The 23687-nt window shown below is 36.9% G+C and overlaps 4 protein-coding genes and 1 long non-coding RNA gene across 8 annotated transcripts in view; 4 read left to right on the top strand and 1 right to left on the bottom strand.

The window, feature by feature from the left end:
* Positions 1-131: 131 nt before the first annotated feature.
* LOC147297575 (2-dehydro-3-deoxyphosphooctonate aldolase 1) lies at positions 132-5737 on the bottom strand. 2 transcript variants are annotated; one of them, XM_086238425.1, is made up of 15 exons: positions 5584-5737; positions 5138-5186; positions 4931-5028; positions 4523-4619; positions 4030-4095; positions 3732-3791; positions 3413-3487; positions 3196-3280; positions 2827-2885; positions 1961-2005; positions 1689-1787; positions 1229-1276; positions 1050-1097; positions 869-941; positions 132-473 (listed from the first exon to the last, which is right to left on the bottom strand). In XM_086238425.1, exons 2-14 carry the CDS (start codon positions 5171-5173, stop codon positions 876-878), a joined length of 882 nt encoding a protein of 293 aa, XP_086094551.1. In that variant the 5' UTR covers positions 5174-5186; positions 5584-5737; the 3' UTR covers positions 132-473; positions 869-875. The 2 variants fall into 2 exon arrangements, with proteins under 2 accessions (XP_086094551.1, XP_086094559.1); XM_086238433.1 differs by having other exon boundaries at positions 5589-5730.
* A 2835-nt stretch (positions 5738-8572) lies between these two features.
* Positions 8573-9556, top strand: LOC147297574 (zinc transporter 8-like). Of its 2 annotated transcripts, XM_086242447.1 has the most exons (3): positions 8573-8607; positions 8711-8860; positions 9111-9556. In XM_086242447.1, the coding sequence occupies exons 1-3, from the start codon at positions 8581-8583 to the stop codon at positions 9414-9416; spliced, it is 483 nt and encodes a 160-aa protein (XP_086098573.1). In that variant the 5' UTR covers positions 8573-8580; the 3' UTR covers positions 9417-9556. The 2 variants fall into 2 exon arrangements, with proteins under 2 accessions (XP_086098573.1, XP_086098566.1); XM_086242440.1 differs by lacking the exon at positions 8573-8607.
* A 2388-nt stretch (positions 9557-11944) lies between these two features.
* Positions 11945-13443, top strand: LOC147297573 (Carbohydrate-binding X8 domain superfamily protein). The gene is made up of 3 exons (XM_086229615.1): positions 11945-12093; positions 12253-13152; positions 13340-13443. The coding sequence occupies exons 1-3, from the start codon at positions 12012-12014 to the stop codon at positions 13369-13371; spliced, it is 1014 nt and encodes a 337-aa protein (XP_086085741.1). The 5' UTR covers positions 11945-12011; the 3' UTR covers positions 13372-13443.
* A 1372-nt stretch (positions 13444-14815) lies between these two features.
* LOC147297561 (inosine-5'-monophosphate dehydrogenase 2-like) overlaps positions 14816-23687 on the top strand; it is a 59584-nt gene continuing 50712 nt past the window's right edge. Inside the window, exons 1-4 of one of the 2 annotated variants that reach the window (XM_086228761.1) lie at positions 14816-15887; positions 16299-16478; positions 16902-17159; positions 17717-18147. In XM_086228761.1, the coding sequence (XP_086084887.1) occupies positions 14898-15887; positions 16299-16478; positions 16902-17159; positions 17717-17788 (1500 nt within the window). In that variant the 5' untranslated portion in view covers positions 14816-14897 and the 3' untranslated portion in view covers positions 17789-18147. Of the gene's footprint in view, positions 15888-16298; positions 16479-16901; positions 17160-17716; positions 18148-23687 lie in introns of those variants that run through there. The other variant, XM_086228762.1, reaches the window with a different exon arrangement.
* LOC147297572 (uncharacterized) lies at positions 22710-23514 on the top strand. The gene is made up of 3 exons (XR_015120057.1): positions 22710-22880; positions 22996-23085; positions 23294-23514. It is a non-coding gene; the product is annotated as an uncharacterized LOC147297572 (long non-coding RNA).

Below are 23687 nucleotides of genomic sequence, written 5' to 3'. Positions count from 1 at the left end.
TTCGAACTGTGTTGTCGATTTAAAAGTTGTCACCTTGCTCGCCATCTTTAATCTATGTATTATCCTATCTACATACTAATTTTTGGTTCCATACAAACATCACAGATTAAACGGAAGCAAGACAAAATGGGTTGAAGAGAAACACTATTTAGTCATAACTCCAAGGTCTGGAACTTATAAGCTTACTGAATCTATAATGAGACATGCAAACAAGAATACCATGACAAACAATTTCTTTGGGTCACGATAATAGATTAACCCAAGTCACTCTACTAATTAACTCATGAATACAAAGATAAATAAATTATTGGAAGCCAATTATGGCCATCATCTTATGTCATATTTGATCCTGGTCTGTATGCTTTGGAAAGCAAACATATCACCAGCTCATCCAATGGGGCTGTGGCAGAATGTCATTCCCCTACAAAGCTAGTCATATATTTAACATATAGTACTTGAACACAGATAAATACCTGAAATAAGAAAGAAAAACAAATATGTAAGTAACAATATGAACAGACTCATTGCAACAAGAACATGAAGAGGGCTAGCAGTTAAGAAAAAAAATGACAATAATATCATTAGGTCCAAAGCATGTATATAACAATTCGAATATCTCAAGGGTTCGAATCTTTTCTAGACTGCTGCAAGTTAGCTGTGGGTAATGGGGAGAGGGCTTAAAAGACTGAATTCTTCATCTCGTTGCCCCAATCTGCACCCTCATTAATTACTGTTTGTGGATTGACAGTGGGTGGATCTACTCTCCTTCACTTCATTCTAGGATGGGCTATATAACACACCACCTATTCAAAATAATGGGTGGCAAAAGAAAAACTAAAATTTTAATATCTTTTACAACCTTCCTTACCATTCATTCAGTCTTCTAATTCGCGGTAGGGTGAGAGATCAATGTTGAAACGTTGCTTGCCCTTGCTTACCCTCTAAGAATTAACAACAAAATAGAATATCCGAGTTAATATCTACCACCTTGACACAAAAATGACCGTAACTGTAACTGCTCATATCAATGGATGGGACAAGGAACTTACAGCAATTGCTACAAGCTCTACCAACAGTTCCTCCAAATGGCGCAAGGGCTACAATCAGATATATAAGAAAGTAATTTAACCAGTATAACTCAAAATAATACTTTGTAGTTTCAAACATCTGAAAACAGGAAAGAACTCCCAGATAAAATTGCACATAAAAATGAGCAAACATGACTCACCCATTGGGTTGGACCATCAACTGGCGCAATAGAAGGATCATCATGTACCTAAGTACCCAAAGACAAATCTTAGAAACCTAAAAGTCTTTACGCTAATATGTATGCACGTGTGTATGTCTGTATGCATATAGGTATGTATAAATGAGTCTATTCATAAAGGAGACCTATACAAAATCTTTCATCTACAGCTTCTTACAGTCATTACTATTAAAAGCTAAGAAAGATGAATTCATATTTCGCACTTTCGGATTTGCATGCAAATAGTTGGAAGATAAAAGAGATGATTTATTCACAAAGCTCCTTCAAAGGGAACTCAAATGAATTCAAGTTATTTTGTGCATTTCTGGTAATTGGTATTATTTACCTCCAACCAATTTGTTCTATAGTCAACCCCAGCATGAAGAATCATAATCCTAAGAGAAGACGAAACTTAAATTCTGGCTTCAGCAGATTACTTTACCTCCATGAAAATTCCATCAACTCCAACAGCAACTGCTGTCCTTGCAATGCATGGTATCAATTCACGAAGACCACCACTGGCAACACCTCCATCATCCAACTATAGGAGAAAGGAGTTCAGGCATTTGATATGGGAAACAATATTCAACAATAAAATATATCAAACTAAAATAAGCACATCACAGCTATAAATAATAATAACCATGCTTTTCTAAGAGATGAAGCTGCACAACGCTCCTGAGTTCTGAAGCAATAATATAAGACTTTTCTCACCTTTCTCCCAGCAGGCTGTTGCAAAGCATGTGTAACATCAGCAACCTGTAGTGAATCACTTGAGTCAGATGGTCTGCTCTCCAGATTATAGAATGAAAATGGATGCATGTTAATAATATCACTATTAAAAATTTGGGACTGAAAAAATGCAAAATTAGACATGAAGGAAATGGCCATGCTATTTAAGAGTCTAATTACCATTGTATTTTTGTTAGAAGGTTTTAAAATAGATTCCCTAAAAGGACCTCATCTCTCAAAGGCAATAAGCTTTCCTGCACGTGTTTAAAATAACTCCCATTCTGTGTATGGTTGTGTGCATGGGTACATAACATTAAAGCCACCTAAGGTATTCCTTACCATTTAAGTAAGGATAACCAATGAAGAGTATTTCTTCTCAGTTAATGTCTAATGGAACTATTTACACATTACATCATAATCTTATGCTTTAGCTGAAGCTCACAGGGATTCCTCTCAAAGCTTAAGTTAATAAATATATCACAGCATTTTCTGTTAAAATAAGGGTCTATTTTGGAGTGCTTCTATATGAAGCGTTTTTACTCATTAGTTTCATTACAAAGCCAAGTGTTCCTGCATATTCACCAGCAACACTTGCTCTAGGCGCTTATTTAAGCCCGAAAAAGCAGTTTTGTCTATTTCAATTTTCAACCAAACACTATAAGAAGTGCTCTCGGGAAATTATTTGGCTGGAGACGGGGGAATCAGGGGTAGTCATGTACTTCCAGTATGCTTCGCAAAGGAATATTTTCTCTCATAGGAAAATAAACAAGCAAAAATTAAGAAGAAATAAGTACTAAATAACAACACCACAGAACGAGGAACATAACATAACCAAGCAATTAACTTACAACAGGACAATTAGCTTCTCTGATCCACTCCAAATTGCGCGGATCAACAATTAAATCATCTATACAGCAAAGCAGAGATATAGGGTCAATCAACTGAACAAAAACAAATTCCGAGAATGCACCAATGACTTTGATTCAAGAATGTTTAAAAGGCAATGTTAAATTCCAAATAATATGAATGCAGAGTCGATACATGAAAGTTTAAAACAGAAAAGGGGGAACATGATGCAAGTGGAATTCACTTTCACTAGAATTAAGCAATGGTCACATAGAAGGTGGGGCAAGCTGTCGAATATTGATGAAAGCTGAAACAGACAGCTTAATTGAAGATAACCATAGCAGCTGTAATGCAGAACATGGATGACTTACTATAGCCGAACATTGTTCCCCTCTCGCAAACCATCACGTTTTGATTTCCAGCCAGTCTAACCTTCTCAGCAGAATTTACCATGACCTGCAAATATGAAAATTCTGAAGATTAATATTAGAAGCATATGATACCAAAATATTTTAAATGAGATTTAGTCAGAATTAATCACTCATCATTAACCCCAGATAATGAGAGAAAGAGGAGTAAATCACTCACAGAAGGAGCACAGAATTGACCCTTCTTAATGTTTATAATTTTTCCAGTCTTGGCTGCTGCAACTAGAAGATCTGTCTGTCATCATAAGCAGTCACAAATAAGATAGATTTCCGCCAACACATCCTTTTTAGTTTATTAATTCTTTTGTCTAGCAACACATTCTTAAAACTTTAAGTCATGAAAATATCTGATGGTAGATCCAAAGGGTTCCATATTATCTTAAACAATTTTTTGCTAGTTTATCTGTTCTTTTATTTAGCAACACTTTAGTCCTGAAAATATCTGCTGACTTAGGCACAGAGTTCCATATTAACTTAACCTGACGGCATAAAAATGCAGGAATCTGAATAATATCTGCAACTTTGCCAACTGCTTCACACTAGGAATGAAAAAAGAAAAGAAAAATGTGAGAAGCTGTTCATGAACTGTTCAAAGGGGGAGGGGGAGGGGGGTCATCGAGAACATACCCAGAATTCAAGAAACATACATAATCATCTCTCTCTCTCTCTCTCTCTCTCTCTCTCTCTGTGCACGCGCACACATGTGTGTGCTACACGCTCGTGTGTTTGTATTTTTGTGCAAAATTTGTATCTGAAGAGAGGAGACAGAACGCTCACCTGGATAGCTTCATGTACATCTGTAACTATAGGGATGTCATACGCTATTTTAACCTTCTCAAGGATCTGAAAACAAAAGGAAAAAAGTAAGGAGGAGTTACAAAGTTGAATATTTTTTCTACTGATGATTAAATATGTTGAGTTAATGTTAAGCAAGATAAAATCTACTTTAGGAAAAATTACACATGCATGATTTTTGTATGGCTTAGCAATATTGCAGCTAAGCTACTACAAGGTAACAAGACATCGACTAACCATGATGGGAAAAACTGGTCATGAAAACTGAATTGCAGTCTCAAATTCCAATGATACTAATAAATATTACATTCGAACGGTTCCATCTTTTCTAAATTTTTCTAGCCTGCCATCTCTTCTATTTGAGTTTCGAAATAAATATCTAGCACATTCTCTATATTTATCACCATAGCAACAAAAGTAATTTGTAACCTAACCTAGCATGACAACAAAATGATAATGACCAGCAATCCATCACCTTTAAGCCTTCCGCTATGCCAGGACCCCGGAATGATTTTGAAGATGTACGGTTAGCTTTGTCAAAGCTTGACTTGAAAACCAATGGCAATCCAACTCTACAAGATTGGAAATAAAATAAAACAGGTTGTCCATCTTACCACAAACTGACTACATAGATTAAGAATAAAATCCAATATTTTAGCAAATTTCACCCTTATGGATTAGACTAATTGGCCAAGTTTGACTATTTCATAGGAACATTGTAAATGAAAATGCAGCACAGATGAAACATGTCCACTGTGATAGAACAAATACAGAAAGGGATGACCTTTAACTCGGACATAGAAATCCATTTTCTTCAACCTCATTATTTTTGCATCAAAATAAATTAGTTTGATGGGCAAGAATCCCAAGGGAAGGAGCATACTTTGTTGAAACAGTCTTTATGTGCTTGGCCATCCGGAAAATATGCTCCTCGGATTCAATCACATTGGGACCGGCTAATAAGAAAAATGGTTCTGCTGTCTGTTGAGATTGACAAAATCATAAATTAAAGACCCATCAGAGCTATAAACCGTCCAAAATGCATACACCCTTTAACAAGAACATTCAAAAGAACCCAAGTAAGTTAAACCTTGAGCTGGTTATATAGAATCGTTGATGAATCCATCTCTGCCACTCAGCTGAAATACAGGTGAAGGTTCATATCAGGATTCAGATATACATATATATGTATGTATGGATGATGAAAATTCAGCACGAACATGTAAATCATGGTGAAATGTATGAATATTGAGATTTCGTACAACTATATTACTCAAAAATTGAAGGTTCGGGTATTCTAATTTCCCCGCATTTTCCAAGCAGCCAAGCGGAGCATAAAACCAAATGTGAATGCAAATTCAATTCAAACGTAGTTTATTTTCACAGATCTTAAAATATAGGACAAAATATCAAGAAATGAAATGAGAATCAGCAAATAATGAAAGAATGAATAATCATGAAGTGAATCAGTATATAAGTTCATGTAGTGGCGGAGCAGCGGATCAAGCAGAGAGAGAGAGAGAGAGAGAGCTTTACGTCACTTTAATCCCAAAAGCAGAGAGGCGTTGTGACTTGTGACCCAGAGAGAGCTTCAGTGAGTAATGGTGTAGAGCAGAGACGAGTACTGAGAATCTGAGATGGGCATTTTTTTTTTTCTTGAAATTTTTGTTTCTGTTACTGATTCGTTGAAGACGACTGTGCGCGCGCGCGACTGTGTGAGGGCCCAAAAAAAGGCAGGCCCAAGTCAGAGAATTGTCGGCATTCTTTACTTATCAATTGGGCTTTTCTTTTAACAGCCAGCAGTCAATTAATTGTGTGGCTTGAAACACTGTGAATGTATATAATTGATCTTACATTTAAAATTAACATAAAAATCTATAATCGCGGGGGACCATTCCGACTACCCAAACTTATTAAGTTGACCACCCTTGCTAAGTTCACCGTTCTTTATTTTGAGTTCTCAAAATTGTGATGAGTTCACCACCCCCATAATAATCCAAATACACCTAATTTCTAACTTTACTTTCTAAACCCAATAGAACCACATAATCTACTCACATATTCGGCAGAAGACCTCTAAATTTATTTAAAATATTTGGCAAATACTTACCGAATGAATAAAAAGAAAAAGTCAACGTCAGATGTTCAATAAATTCCTGTCGAAATATTGAATATTATTCAAAGGTATGAAACCGAATTTTTTGCCAAATTTCAATGATCATCCTCTGAACAAGTGGTTTTTGATTTATTGTAAATTTTTATACGGTAGATGCTCACCAAAAATTGTCAACTTATTCGGTGGATATCTACTGAAATAGTTTACATATTTCGGTTCAGGTGTTCTGAATAAAATTGAGAACAACAGATTTTCAAAACGCAAAAACTTTCATAAAAATCAAAAAAAAAAAAAATCAAACTTACCTCATTTGACGACTCCAATTGGTCATTTCTGAGTGTCCATTCGCTAAAAATAGTTGATTTTGGTACAATGAGAGTGATGAAATGAATAGTCTATGTCTAGGGTTTTGGTTGAAGAGTGTAGAGGTTGAAGATGGTGATAGTGGAGTGTGAAGATGAAGATGATGGTGTGGGTGTGGGTGTGGGTAGAGTTAGCGGGTGGTGGTAAAGAGGATATGGGGTGTTATGAGAAAACATGCTCTAAGAAAACAAGATGTCTTATATGGTCATTTTACAATGGGATAAAAATGTCTTTTACTAAATTAGGATGAGGGTGGTCAACTCAGCAAGTTTGGGTGGTTGGAATAGTTGTCGCCATCTATTATACGTAAGTTGGATGATCTCACTGTTAATAGTACCGAGACTTTTTAAAATAAAACTACATATTTTGATAGATCCATTAAACTTGCTTCACTTTGTGTTCGGCCTAAGTGATTAAGTTGGAACAATATCGGATCAAATTACTAGTAGACCAGATTGACCTGTTGCCCAAGAAATTACTATTACATTTTAGACTATCATATTTCTTTAGTTTAGCCTTTTGAATATTCATAAAGAACGCTCTTATTCATTTTCTTATTATTTTTCTTGGGCCATGAAATGGATGAAGAGTCGTATTAAATATTTAACAATATATCATGCAGCCGACAAGATTTGTTCATATTAAATATTGAAAAGAAACATTATATAATACTCCAAACAAAAAATGAAGACATAATATCGACATTCTTAGGTTTACTGTGCTATACTAATCCCCAAATCGATACAATCTAAGCTAAACACCCTGGATTAAGGTGTTTGGATGACAACATTCTGTCTTCACCTTCTAGTACCTACATGCTTGACTGTGAGTCCTTAATTTCTCAGCTGTCACAGACACCCAATTCCCAACTTTAGATTATACCATTTTTCTTGTGATCCCCTCTCAAAAATCATTTCTTTATATGACCTCATGGCTACTTCTATGACCACCATGTTATCCTGATTGGCTTATCTCAACAACTCTGCCAAATTTGAGAAATGGACATGATAGAAACTCTAGCTATCTTGAAATGTAACACAAAGTGGGTAGCAAAAGAAGACAGAAATAACACAAAATGGGAAAGTAAGGATGAAAATATCACTCTCCATTAAAAAAGAATCTTGGGTTCCCTGTACCTCTAAACGACTAAACTTAGGCCATTCACCCTATGCTTAAGTGCCACATGCACTTCATACAACTTGTGCTTTAGAATTCTTATTAAGACCCACTAAAATTTTCATTTCTGCATTTTTTATTTGGTATGTTATTCTCCTTGTTATGCTAACAATGTGACTCCAATCAACCAGCAGGTCACATTTACATCTTCCCACATAAAGAATATACTCAGTCCACCCCTTTTCAAAGACCCAAAAGGCCAAAAAAGGCTTTCCAGTACTATATATCCTTTCCCTCTCTTCTTCCCCTCACCCTTTTCCATATCTCAAACCATGCTTAGTCTTCAAGCTCTCTCTTCCAACATGTTAAAGACAATATCAATTCTAATTCTTCTATTTCCCACCATAGCATTCTGTGACTGTACATGTGAACCTGAGGGCACAGAGCACAACAGAAATGATGCACTCAAGTATAAACTAGGCTCAATTGCTTCCATTCTTGTTGCTGGTGCTGTGGGAGTAAGTCTGCCACTGCTAGGCAAGAAAATCCCATCTCTGAGGCCCGAAAACAATATCTTCTTCCTCATCAAGGCCTTCGCGGCCGGGATTATTCTAGGCACTGCATTCATTCACATACTACCAGATGCATTTGAAACCTTGACTTCACCATGCCTAAAAGAAAATCCATGGAGAAGATTCCCAGTCACAGGTTTTGTTACCATGTTATCTGCCATTGGGACTTTAATGGTTGATTCATTGGCAACTGGGTACTATAAGAGGTCACACTTGAAGTCCAACCAGGTGACAATGGATGAGTTAGAGAGGGGTGATGAGCATGCGGGTCATGTACATGGTCACACATATGGCACACGGGAATGCTCGTGGCTCTGCGGAATTGAGGTCATCAGAATTAATCAGGCACCGTGTGATTTCACAAGTATGATTCATTCTTTATTTCCCGAATGGGTATTACACTATACAAGCATTACTAGCATAGCATATATACTCAGCTACTGATATCATTGCAATGTTGTTTTCTGGAATTTCTTTTTCCGTGGGCATCTTCTAGGTGTTAGAGCTGGGAATCCTAATCCACTCAGTTATAATTGGAATAACATTGGGTGCTTCACAAAGCCCTGAGACAATAAAGCCTCTCATGGTGGCTTTGTCTTTCCATCAATTCTTTGAGGGCATGGGACTTGGTGGCTGTATCTCTCAGGTATGACACTACAGCTAGCCTCTAGTACATGACCTGTATTTTATATTTCACTACAGGACTAAGTTGGAAGTTGGTTTTTTTAACAAGAAACTATGACTAGTTATGTACAGAAATCCACTGAAAGTTAAAGAATGACTTCACTAAGTGACAACATGTTAGTTGGTGCCATGATATATTATCATAATAGTTACAAGAGTTTACAATAACTTCACTTACAAGCATAAAATTAATTGTCTGCTGCGCTCTTCAGGCTCAATTCAAGTCTCGTGCTGCAGCGATTATGGCAACATTTTTCTCCCTCACAACCCCAGTAGGGATTGCATCTGGTATTGGGATATCAAGAGTTTACAATGAGAATAGCCCAACTGCTCTAATTGTTGAAGGGGTTTTCAATTCTGCTGCAGCTGGGATTTTAATTTATATGGCTCTTGTTGACTTACTAGCAGAAGATTTCATGAGTCCTAGAATGCAAAGCAATTTCAGGATTCAATTAGGAGCTTATACTTCACTTCTTCTAGGGGCTTGTTGTATGTCTCTTTTGGCCAAGTGGGCTTGAATTTCGGGCAGTGAAGGAATTTTCTCCATTTCCTGATGATTTTGTGTATTGATTTCCTCACAGCATGGCACCAAAATATATACTTCAAAAGGTCTCCTTAAAGAAATGTACATAACATATATTTTTCAACTCTATATGTAACAACTAACAACCTCCCATGAGATTTCATGATTTTTCCTTCCTTGCACACCACATTGCTCATTAGGTACTAAAGTGCCCACATGTTTAGTAGTGTGCTTATTTTAAAGTGCCCACATTTTTCCTTCCCCTATGTTGATGATTCCCAGCAAAGACAACAGCTACGAAAAGGCGGGGATTGTATAGTGCCATAACAGGCAACACTTACAGCTTTGAGCTGCATGTGCCTTACAATAATCAGAGGGGTTGTTGTTCTTTTCATGGTTGGTTGGCTTTTGTGGATGACAGCTCGGTAATAACCCTCTTAACCCTTTTACCGTATGATTAGCCTTCCACCAGTAGTGGAAGTTCCACTGGATCCTGATGAAAATCACTATTACATTACGAAAGTTGCATTGTCTGCGGACCCTTTTCTGTTTCCAAAAGATTATCAAGTTGTGGTCATCTATGCCTGGGCTGCAATAGCCCATATTATGTCAGGTGATGATGCTTGGACTCACATAAATATTCAAAGGATCAGTTTTGATGAGGTAATCTTTTATAAAGGCCATCAAGCTGTTAGCTGGGAAGGTGGGGTTATTTCCATTAATGTTAGCAGTAACTCAACTACTGAACTCCATGTAAGCATAGTTGGACAACATGTTCCACCTTCTGGTGCCATGACATACTTTGTGGAATCGTCTGGGGTACATCTACCCCTGGTTAATAAGCTTGAACAAACTGTTATGTGGTTCTGGGGATGGACTCCAGTAGGTTGAGATTGAGATTGAGAGTATTGGAAATGATGCTTTGTTTTTGGATGTCAATCAATCCATGTGTGTCTCCCCTTTAGACTTTTCCGGGGTGTACTGTCATCCAAATTTCATATACTTCACTAATGATTGTGTTGAGATTACTTGTCAATGTTGTGATAAATCTGAAGTGCCTCATGACATGGGCGTCTTTAACTTGGAAAACAGAATCATGGGAAAGCAGTACTGCTTGGATCGTTCGAGAAGCACAGGCCACCATCATTTTGGATTTTGCCCACCATGGTGTGAGAAGATGGTTCCATTTTTGTTCTTCATTACCTATTTGCATATGATAGAATAATTCAAGCTCTATTTTTATTTATTTGCGATTCTAGATGTAAGCCTCACACTTTGGATACAATCATACAACTGTTACTAATAATATAGTCCTTGTGGAATTGGTACTGGTGACACTGGTGCCACAGAGGATGGGACTCAAATTCATCAATCACATTTCATCATTTAACTTAACCTAAAAAATGTATTCGCATTGCAAGCGACTTCCAAAAAATATTCTTTAAATTATTCCTACTTCATTTGTGGCAGTACTTCATTCTCAATAGAAAAGAAAAAAACAGAAAGCAGTTATCAAATCCCAGAACTGCCACAGCAGCAAAGGATAGAATGCATAAGAGACAAACAATAAGGATAATTTATAATCTAGAAAAACATCTCACTACATTGACAGCTCATATGGAAGAAAAGGGGAGCAGTAAAAAACACAGAGTAGAAGTAAAAACTGTAATTGATAGCTCAAATTACCTTCAACAAATTAAATTTGATTGAATTGAATGTATTAACTTTTTAATATTCTAAAAAGTACTATAAATGGGACATATATGGTGTAGAGATCTATATATAACACATTAGCATTAGAGCACTAATTAAGCACCTAAGTATATTGCAAAGAGATCTAATTGAATAAGTTGGTGGGGACATGGAATTCATTATAACACATTAATTGGAGCAATTTGTTCAAGTCATTATATATATGTTTTCTAATCAAACAAACATGAACATCTACTTTTAACTAAAGATGTAAAAATAATTTGTGCAAAGCAAATCCAAAGTAGGCATCCAAAAAATGATTGTGACATGCATTCTTAGACAAGAAGGTTCTTGATTTGACTATCGCATATACACCTTGTATCCTGGTTTGGTTTTCCCCACTAGCAGAGAGAGAGAGAGAGAGCTTTGAGTAGAAAGCAAGCAACACAAAAGGGGCAGAAAAAACTACACTTTCATTTTTTCCGAGATCAAGCAAGCATATATTCCAGTTTTGCTGCAGCATGCAAAAATAATTAATGGGGCAAAAGATGATCATATGCAAGCGGTGATGGAACCAGAACAATTCACCTTCCCATAAAATACACCTTCTCTCTTAGACCTTTTAACCCTTTTGGTATTCCTTCAACCACACATCTCTAACCAAAGTGACTGAAAGTTGGACTGCTAGAGAATCAATCTAGCTTTATGGCCATTTGTCTATACCATTGCTCTTTCTTTGGGCCATTCTAGGGAGCTCCAAGCCTGCTTAGGCTGCCCTCACTATTTATAAAAGCTCCCTCTGCATACCTGCTTTTAGTCTTTGAGTTTTGAGGGAATTGGAGCAAAGTAGAAGAAAGCTTAACTTGGAGTTTCTGGGTATTGTACTTGGAAGCTAGCCATGGAAACAAGCAGAGACTGCACAAGAATTTGCATCCTTTTTCTCTGTTTAACAGTGGCAACTATTTCCTTCACTCAATGTGGTAAGCCTCTTCCTTATAAACCACATTATACATACTATGAGGCAGAGCATGAGAGCAGAGGAGTAAGTTATTATGATCATAATTGATTAATTGACTGTACCATTAAGCAAATATCACATAAATATATGTTAGTTGACAAGCTAGCCTATCCTTTGGCAGATGCAACAAGATCAATGAGATTACTGGAAGGTCCAAGTCCAACACAACACACAAGTCTGTTTCTAAGAACTGCAAAGAAATTGAAGTTAGTGAAGCGCATTGAATATATGCCATTGGATTTGGATTCATCAAAGCAAAGCCAACAACCCTATGTGAGTTCACCATTTACATTGCCACCTTATGATTCACTAGCTCCAATAAATGCACCTCCATTTTGTACATACCCACCCAATACTCCACAAACCCCCTCCACAACTATTCCAACACCTGCAGCCTTATCATCACCACCAGGTCCACCAGCACCCTACCTTTACATTCCACCAATCCTGCCCATGCAAAGCCCACCTCCAGGCCCAACAGGCATTGTCCCAGGGCCACCAGAATCTATCTCCAACCCTAATCCACCCGAAACCGTTCTAAGCCCGCCAGAGGCGATACCTAGTCCCACTATCTATGTCCCAAGCCCACCGGATTATGAGCCCAGCCCACCTGAATTTGTCCCAAGCCCACCCTTTTCTGTTCCATCTCCTATTGGGTTTGTCCCAAGCCCACCTTCTTCCGTTCCATCTCCTACCGGGTTTCAACCAAGCCCAGTGTTCTTACCTCCCATTGTGTTCCCTCCACCGACCACGCCGCCAAGCCCAAAAACTGGCCCAACGTTGGCCTTATGGTGCGTGGCTAAGCCGTCGGTGCCCGACCCAATCATTCAAGAAGCCATGAATTATGCTTGTGGATCTGGAGCAGATTGCGGGTCCATTCAGCCCAATGGGTCGTGCTTTGAGCCCAACTCATTGTTTGCCCATGCTTCCTATGCCTTCAATAGTTACTGGCAAAGAACTAAGGTTGCTGGTGGCAGCTGTGAGTTTGGAGGGACAGCCATGCTAGTCAGTGTTGATCCAAGTAAGTTTACCAATATATAGTGTATTATACCACTACCTTTCTAGCCATCACCACGGATAGAAACATAGTAGAAGTGTAGAACCTTCTTTTCCCCCAACAATTATTTTTTAGTTAGTCCCGTAACATTTCTATAAGGAATTTTAGTTTCAATAATACTAATTCATTATCTTTGGTGATGTCTCCACAGGTTATGATGGGTGCCAATTTGACTACTATTAATCATAGGAGACCAAGATCATAATCACAAGGCAGATCTCTCTTCTTCTTTTTCTTTTCTTTTCAATTATTCATACAAAAGGGTACCAAATTTCATATATTGTACCATAATTTGAACAGGAATTTTGTAAGTAAAATGTAGATTTTATTGGTTTCACACATTAATATAGATTTCAATAATTGTGTTTAGATTGCAGTGTTGAAATTCTTCTCCCTTTTGTGTAATGGATCTGTCTCTTTCTCTGCATCTGTTGTGTATAATTAATTAATATGCATGCATTGAAGTCCATCTTGAACTGAACATATTGCTAAAACTTTGGGTCAGACTGGTGGATGAAGATGTTCATAAACAGTATGTGCTGGATTTATAAATAATAAAAAAAAAAAACGGTATGTGTTGGATGTGCATGTATGTACTACCATTTACAGAGGGTTGTGAATTTGAGTAGCACCATATAAGAATGAACTGTGATGATCAATACCCCTTACTCCTTCAGATGACCAAAAAAGATTAATGAATTTTCTTAAAAAAAAAAAAAAAAGGCAGAAAAGCAAACAAGGAAAAAGAGAGACAGACAATCGACCTTGTAGGCTCTTAATTTTAAGAGAAGATGGAGCAAAGCAAACTTTTTTAGATTGAGAAGCAATGACATGACTCAACTAATAATGAGCAAGCTAGGCAAAGCTTGCTTTGCCAAATCAAATAGAAACAACAGGGTATGCTTTTATTGGTGCCATACATGTGCCACCCACTTACCATGACAAGGTTGTCTATTATATATAATCCCAAAACTTGGACACTCTTATGCGAATGAGGTTTATCTACTAGGACTAGGAGATCCTCTTTTATCTTTTATGGAATAATATTATAATATATACTCCTTTATCTATGGTGATATATCCACCACTAAATTAAAGCACTTTCTTGCTCAATTATATGTCATTGTCAACAATTAAAGAGGTTAATATTCTTGGCAAAAAAAAAAAAAAGACGTTAATCTTCTTTTTTTTGGTCAAAAAAGATGTTAATCTTAAACCACACATTGTGGTTAAAATAATGTAAACAACTTTGCAGAAAGAAAGATTACATAAAGTTCATACTTCCATGAATCTATTTACAAAAAATTTACTCATTAAAATTCTACTTAATTGAAAGAGATTTTAACGGGCTTTTATTTAAAAAAAAAAAAAAGAGATTTTATGTTTGGATTCCTTTTTCTAAATATAAAGGAAAAACAAAAACAAAACAAAAAACAAAACTGAATTGTACATTTGTACCTTCATTTAATAGAAAAAGAAAAAGGAAAAAGATTTGATAAAAAAACAAAAGCATCTTGATTTCCATGCGGCTACCATGCACCCGCCCACACCGAAGCAAGAAATTTGGACGTTTCCCTCCATATTTTAGCCACCTCCTCACTTCCGCTCGAAGACAACTTAACGAAGTAGAAACCACACAAAACCCTGAACCCCCCTCCTTAACTTCCCAACTCTCACTCAGTCTCGGCGGCGGCGCCACCACCACCACAATGTCAGTCATCGAAGACGGGTTCTCCTCCGACCGGCTCTTCAACCAGGGCTACTCCTACACCTACGATGACGTCATCTTCCTCCCTCACTATATAGACTTCCCCACCGACGCCGTCAACCTCTCCACCAGCCTCAGCCGCCGCGTCTCCCTCTCCATCCCCTGCGTCTCTTCCCCCATGGACACCGTCACCGAGGCCCACATGGCCGTCTCCATGGCCGCTCTCGGCGGCATCGGCATCGTCCACTCCAACTCCACCCCCTCCCAACAAGCCTCCGCCGTCCGATCCGTTAAGTCCCGCCGCGTCCCCCTCCTCTCCAACCCCGTCTTCAAATCCCCAGACGATCGCATCCAATACGACGACGTCTTCGACACTTACAATCCCTTCGTTCTGGTCACCGAGACCGGAAGCCCCAATTCGAAGATTTTGGGGTACGTGGCGAGCCGGGATTGGGTCAAGCTGGAGGATAAGGAGGTGAAAATTTACGATTACATGGTGAACTGTACGGACTTCACGGTCCCGTGGAGTTACGATTTGGGGAGGATTGGGGAGTATATGGAAGAGAAAGGGCGGGATGTGGTGGCGACTGTGAAGGGTGAAGAGGTTGTCGACGTGGTGGCGAAGGAGGAGGTGGAGCGGCTTCGGGGGTACCCGAAATTGGGGGTGGGGACGGTGGGGCCCGACGGGGCGTGGCGGGTCGGGGCGGCGATAGGAACGAGGGAGCAGGATAAGGACAGGCTGGAGGGGTTGGTGAAGGCAGGGGTTGATGTGGTGGTGTTGGATAGCTCTCAGGGGAACTCTGTTTATCAGATCGAGATGATCAAGTATGTGAAGAGAACGTACTCGCATTTGGATGTGGTGGGTGGGAATGTGGTGACGGTGAGTCAGGCCCAGAATTTGATTCAGGCTGGTGTTGATGGGTTGAGGGTTGGAATGGGATCTGGGTCCATTTGTACCACTCAGGAGGTCTGCGCCGTCGGCCGGGGACAGGTATAAAAATGCCTTCTTTTTGTGGTTTTAGGTTGGGTTATGATTGATGGTGGTTTGTAGATTTTGGAGGTGAATGGATTTGAAGTTATGGCTTATGGGATGTGTGTTGTTTGGTTAAATTACTTGAATTTCACTATATACTAAATTAAAGCAATGTACCTATCAAATGGGTGCCTCTCTTGCTATCAGATCCTTGGAAACATCGAACTTAGAAGACAAAGTTTTGACTTTACCTTATGGTAGTGAAAACCCTGTAGTTGACTAAATCAGTGAAATAGTCTATAATATGCAACACTATATAATGGCATTGGGAACTTTCGAGGAGTGAGTTTGACAGTGTCATTCTTAAGAGATGCTGATAGTGATACCATTTTATACTCAATGTTGTTTTGTTTTGGTAATATGTTTCAGGCGACTGCTGTTTACAAGGTTGCATCTATTGCTTCACAAAGCGGTGTGCCTGTCATTGCTGATGGTGGAATTTCCAATTCAGGACACATTGTCAAGGCTTTGGTCCTTGGAGCTTCTACTGTCATGATGGGAAGCTTCTTAGCTGGAAGCACTGAGGCTCCTGGGGTTTATGAGTATCAGGTATGTCAGAGATGTTACACTGCCCACACCGTCAAATAGAATTGTTAGTTTTACACCTCTTGTACCTCGTATGTGTTTTATTTGAATAGATATCATGTATGTCATTGATGGTTTTTGGAGAGGTTGGAGTTTATTATGTAGGATTACACAATATTACAATTGTGGCTGTAGCTGGTAAAGAAACTTAGCTAGTAGATGTGTTTCTAAATTTGTCACATATCCTGGATTTTTTTCTCACTCTTTTTGGGCTGTATCAGCTATGGATGTATGGGATACTTTTACTTTATTGATGCGTTATGGTTTTCCATAGATTTTTATTAAGTTTACATCATTAGGAATGACATTTAGCTTTAAGCATGCTTAACCTGCACCAACAAAAGCATTGTTTCTGAAAGATGAGTAATTTCATTTTTCCTGTATCAGAATGGTCGCCGGGTCAAAAAATATCGAGGCATGGGCTCTCTTGAAGCAATGACAAAAGGGAGCGATCAAAGGTACTTGGGTGATACAGCTAAGCTGAAAATTGCACAGGGGGTGGTTGGGGCAGTTGCAGACAAAGGTTCTGTTTTGAAGTTCATACCTTACACAATGCAAGCGGTGAAACAAGGTTTCCAAGATCTTGGTGCTTCTTCTCTGGAGTCTGCTCATGACCTCTTAAGATCAAGCGTTTTAAGGCTAGAGGTACGGCAACCATTTTGCTTACATTCTTGTGTTATTCATGGCATTATTATCAAGGAAGTCATTTGATCTCTATGCTTGAATTGGAAATGGTGTTGTAGTTGATGATTCTTGCAGTTACTTACTCTTCCCTGTCTGTTCCGTTATCTGTTGTATTCTAGTTCACCACTTTCAAGGGAGAGCTACCAATAAAAGTGGGGAAGAAGCCCTATTAATCAATAATATTTCGGTGTTGGTGTTCATATACCAACATAGTTAGTTGTAGAACAGAGCTACATGTTAAAAATCTATATATTTGGGTTATTCTTTGTGCCATTAACAGCCATCTCATATTCTTCACATCCCTTGAGGTATTTGCAATGGATTATAGATTAGTGCCATTGCATTTTAAAAGTATTCCTCTTAATTCCATTGCTAGTCCTAGTCAGATTACCAATTAGACAAAGCTTATATTCTTTATTTGTTTTCCTTAGAAATTTTAGCAGCTGCGAAAACTGGTTCTAGGTAAATTCTGGAGTAACTTCTCAATGAGTTGATGATGTATTTTTTTGTGCATGCAGGTACGAACCGGAGCAGCACAAGTGGAAGGTGGAGTACATGGGCTGGTTTCTTATGAGAAGAAATCATTTTGATGATTATATCTCTCTTCAGCCTTTGTCATTGCTGCTGGTGCTGTTTGTTGTCTGGGAATCTCTCTCCGTTGTCAAACAAACTGGTACAGGTTTTGCAAGAGTTTGTTGTTGAGCAGCCAGGGATGGAAAATTTTGGTCTCAAATGGTTCTCCAGCTGTATTTGTTGGTGGTCATGAGAGCTTCTTCCATCTGCCTGTATTTGTTTGATTGTGCACTTTCAGTGGAATATATGTTATTGTTCGTTTGCTTTATCAAGTTCTTTTGTTTATCATTCCGAGAAGATGAGCAGACTTCATTTTCGAAGGTTCTAAGATTTATATTTTTTATCGTTGAATTTAAATATTAAATCTTAAACCATAGGTGTAGAAGATTCATTAGAATATTCTTAATAAGTACACAGCCCAAATTAAAAGTAAAGGAAGAATCTAGTATACTTTCTATTAGTATTACCTAAAAACATACACGTTACCTACAACATGTCAGTATATACATATATGGAGTACTGCATACAAATACAATCCTCAAATAAGCAACTATCCCATATGAAGACTCCATGAATAAGCATTGAATTTTTTTAATTTTTTTATTTTTTGTAATCAAAGTGTCCTAAGTCAGCTTTGAGCCTTTGACACACCAGACAACATTGGAATTTAATCGATCACGAAGGCTAGGCAGGTCTACCCACTATTCTTACCATTAACTCAGACATCATTGTTGACCAAATCACACCACAAAATTTCTAGTAAAATGCTTATATTCTTACCCCTCTATCTTATTTATTCATCCACATTATTTGTACACTCCCTTTAGATTTAAAACTTTAAAAGTATTATTTATCTCTCATTATTCCTATAATGCCCCACTTGGCCTCTTAAACAATCATCTCACCTATTCATCTTTTTCATAATTTCTTTCTTTCATAAACCCTATTTCTACTCTCTCACCAAATTTAAAATTGATGTTATTTGAATTGGTAATAAAAGCGCAATCCCAGTATGGGAGCCTCCCTCCTCAATGGAAAGCTAATATGAAAAAAAAAAAAAAAAAAAAAAAAAAAAAAAGTAATATCATCGATTTTAAATTTTGGTGACAAAATATATTAGGATATATTAAAGAAAAAAATTATTTAAAAAAATGGGTGAATGGAATGATAGTTTCAAAGGGTGGAAAAAGTATATATTAAAATAAAATGGGTGAAAATATAAACGCTCTTTCTAATAAAAATGAAATTCATTTATTTCTGTAAGTGAAGCCGAATGTTTCTATTAGAAATATGGTATTGATCTTCATATATATATATATATATATAATAAAAATGAAATTCATTTATTTCTGTAAGTGAAGCCGAATGTTTCTATTAGAAATATGGTATTGATCTTCATATATATATATATACATATATACTACTCCCCCTTCTGGCTTTATATATAGATAAACATCCTTGACTACTGTGGCACATGCATGAGCGTTCGCATGCATTATATTATATAAATTGAGGAGGAGGGAGGAATGAAAACTTATATGATATGATAAAAAATAGTTCAAGTAATAATAGCCCAGTCAAGACGTCTTTGTATACACGTTCATCATGCCTGCATTATATTTTATATAAATTGAGGAGGAGCGAAGAACAAAAACTTATATGATATGATAAAATGGTTCATCACAAGCACTCCTCCTTCATCATTCTATTGCTTTTCTTGTCATCATCCAATATTATTACGACACTAGTCGAATCTGCTAGGTTCCCACAATATGCCAATATTGCTTCCCAAATTCCAAAAACCAGTTAGTCTCTCCATCCCCATACATACCACAAAATTCAATTAGTATATAATAACTTCATCACGTACTATATTAATTAGTATATTATATATATGTAATCTAAATTGATCATTAATTAAAGTTTCTTTCTTAATTAATTATTGTTATTGCAGAAGAGAAGAGTAGGCTGCATGTGACGATTAATTCTTTGTATAATCAGAAAGCACACACACCAGTAATTCCTGCGCCTGGAGCTGGTAACGGTGAAAGTACGTATGATTTAAATTTGATTTAGTTTCCTACTTCCTACTGTAACATGATATATTATTATTCTTTTAAATTTAGCGCTTAATTATTTCTTTCAATTACCAACAGAGAGAGCCACCATCAATACATTTTTATTTTTACTTTTAAGACGTACTACTTTTAGTAGTCTATTAATTATGATATATATTAATTAATTCTGTTAATTTATTGTTATTCCAGTTCCTCCAGGTGCAACTGGTTGATACAGAGATATTTAGTTGACATACGGCATTGATGGCCGGAGTATATTTATACCCATCAAATCTTTATGTACAATATATGATCAATAAGTTGATATGTACCAATAGGTACTTCACATTCATTGTTATTTGTCAAGTTTTAATGAATAAATGATCGATCGATGTCGAATATTTTCAGCATATATTTACCTTGCCAGCACCTCAAGGCAAGTGCATGCATGTCTAAAAATCGGAGTGGAAAGGTAAATATGTAAGCATAATGAGATGTGGATGCTGTTGAGAGTAATGTGGAACAATGTCCCACATCGGAAAACTAAGGCTTAGTATACGTGCTTATAAGTCTTGGGCCTCTCCACCCATTGCCAATTGGTTTTGGGTTGGATGCTCTAATTCTATCATGGTATCAGAGCTTGGTTATTCGTGTGTAAGACCCAACGGCCACACGTGCTCCCGCGTCACCCAATACAATTTGTTCACGTGTAAGGCTCAAAATCTCGCCACACGTGCGGGGGCGTGTTGAGAGTAATGTGGAATAATGTCCCACATCGGAAAACTAAGGCTTAGCATATGTGCTTATAAGTCTTGAGCCTCTCCACCCATTGCCAATTGGTTTTGGGTTGGATGCTCTAATTCTATCATGGTATCAGAGCTTGGTTATCCGCGTGTATAATATATGATCAATAAGTTGATATATATGTACCAATTAATAGGTGCGTACTTCACATGCATTGTTATTTGTCAAATTTTAATGAATAAATGATCGATCGATGTCGAATTTGAGCATATATTTACGTACCTTGCCAGCACCTCAAGGCAAGGGTCTAAAAATCGGAGTGGAAAGGTAAACATGCAAGCATAATGAGACATGGATGCTAACCGAACATATATATTTCCTTTTTCTTTTCTTTTTCTCTGGAAGGAGGATTTTAGGCTTTTAGCCAAGCTCAGTTTATCTGTGTGTTGCTCTTTTCATACCCAAAGAGGACAAAATGCTCTTAAAAGAAATGAAACATGCATGATATGATTACCTTAAAGAAATTTGGGTAATTTATCTAGAAGGTCAAAATAAAAAAGAAATTTAACCCACATTGTATCTTAAAAAATATATATGCATGCAAGCTCAAAATGCAAATACGTACAAATCTCAGAAGTGGATCCTAAAATATCAAGTTTCATCCAAAATCTCAGAAGTTACCAATACAAATCAAAAAAATAGATTCGCTGGGAACGGTGGTTTATAGTTGTACTTGTCAATTCATCTGGATTTTATGCTTTGTTGTATGCCTTTATCTCTTCCAAACGATCGAAAATTTTGATGTTTGGATCTTTACTGCAAAAAGAGACGGGTTTTGTCACTGTGTAGCTGGAAAGGAAAAAATTTCTTCATTCAAGTTTCATGAAGATCAAAAAGAAAAACAATTATGAGGGAAAGAATGGATTTGGGTTAATTGGGTTGGGTTGGGTTGGGGCGGCGAGGAATGCATGTCAAAGTCTTACGTTTACTTCATTTTTTCTTTGTTTCAAATATTAATTGTTGTTGACAACGTACATTGTTGAGCGACTTGCTCACCACAGGTATTTTTCTGTGTTTATATTCGAGGACTTGATCTTTTAATTAATTGCAACTTTGGTGCAAACTCTAGGAAAGATTGAAAGAAGAATCAAAGTCCTAAATGGGATCCTTTCATTGGTGTCCCCGTTCTTTCTTCTATTATTTATTTACTTTTGTTGTCAAGCTATTGTTAAAGTTGGAGATTGTTAAAAAAGGACCAAAAAAAAAAAAAAATCAATTTTAAGGTTTTTTTTTTTTTTTTTTTGTAATTGAAGGTGCCCTGAGCTATCTTTCGCATATCAGACTAATCCCTTGGACAGGTCTAAGACAGACAATATATCTACGCCGGTTCTTGGGGATTCACAAGAGATTTTACCTCCTTTGCTGCCTGACTCCAAGAGTCGAATTGGAGACTCAAACTTGAGTGCTTGGATTTACAGCTATACTTTCAAACCAACTCCTCTAACACTTTGGAGTTTCAATTTTAAGGTTTTTCATGAGTAGATAAGAACCCTTTTTTGCCCAAAAAAAGGGAACCGTTTGTGATATTGATATATGCTTTTTCTATCACCTGTTCATATATCTTACTGTGATTACAGTTCTTTGATTTTAGAAATTTCATCCATTTGTTTTCTAAAACAATTATGATGGCAGGAGAATGTCAAAGTCTCATGTTTGCTTCATTTTTCTTTTTATTTTTTTAATAAATAATCGATCGGTATTTTATGTTTCAATGGTCGCCTTTGAATGAAAATTTAATGACGTGGCATGTGCATAGCAAAACTCAAGCAGATCCTTGCATGACAGTAAATTTAACTATTATTACCAAAACCATATGTTTATTAATTATAATAGTTATAACTTATATAATCAAGCAATTTCCTCCATCCTGATTTATTTTCCAAATCTTGAAAAATTTGTTTATGCAAACCGGTCAAGCCATCCTATAAACGCGCAAAGCTAGCTAGCCGAGTCAAGACGTCATTGACTAGTTTGGCAGAACTCACAAGCAATAGAATGGTCGATCGTATATTCGTATGTATGTCTACACGTTCACATGCATTATATTATATATATAAATTAAGGAGGAGCGAAGAATGAAAGCTTATATGATATGATAAAATGGTTCATCACAAGCACTGCTCCTTCATCATTCTATTGCTTTGCTTGTCATCATGCAATATTATTACACTAGTCGAATCTGCTAGGCTCCCACAATATTATTCCAATATTGCTCCCACTCAACTACCTTCCCCAATTCCAAAAACCAGTTAGTCTCTCCATCCCCATACATACCAGACAATTCAATTAGTATAGATCGATATAAAAACTTGATTAATCTAGATTGATCATTAATTAAAGTTTCTTAATTATTGTTATTGCAGAAGAGAAGAGCACGCTGCATGTGAAGATTGCTTTGGTAAAGAGAGCACCCACACCATTAGCTCCTTCGCCTTTAGCTAGTCCTTCTTCAAGTATGCTTTATATTTCATTTGGTTTCCTACTTCCTACTCTAACATGATATATTATATATTATTCTTTTAAATTTAGTGCTTAATTACTTCTTTCAAATTTCAATTACCAACATCAATTCTTTTTTATTTTTACTTTTAAGACTACTTTTAGTAGTTCATTAATTATGATATATATTAATTAATATTTATTAATTTATTGTTGTTCCAGTTCCACCCACATGATATGATGCAGGGATATTTGGCATACGGCGGCATTGATCACGATCATTGATGATGATGGAGTATATTTATACCCATCAAATCTTTATGTATAATATATGATCAATAAGTTTATATGTACCAATAGGTACTTCACATTAATTCATTGTTATTGTCAGGTTTTAATGAATAAAAATGATCGATTGATGTCGAATGTCAGCGTATATATATATATATACTTTTGGAGTGGAAAGGTAAACATGCAAGCATAATGAGACATGGATGCTAACCGAGCATATTTCCTTTTTCTTTTAATTTTTTTTTCTGGAAGGAGGGTTTTAGGCTTTTAGCCAAGCTCAGTTTATCGATCTTGTGTTGTTGCTCTTCAATTTCATACCCAAATT

Source organism: Dryas octopetala, chromosome 1, assembly GCF_963921425.1.
Source record: "Dryas octopetala chromosome 1, drDryOcto1.1, whole genome shotgun sequence".
Classification (NCBI taxonomy): Eukaryota; Viridiplantae; Streptophyta; class Magnoliopsida; order Rosales; family Rosaceae; genus Dryas; species Dryas octopetala.
This window is presented reverse-complemented; position numbering and strand designations above follow the sequence as displayed.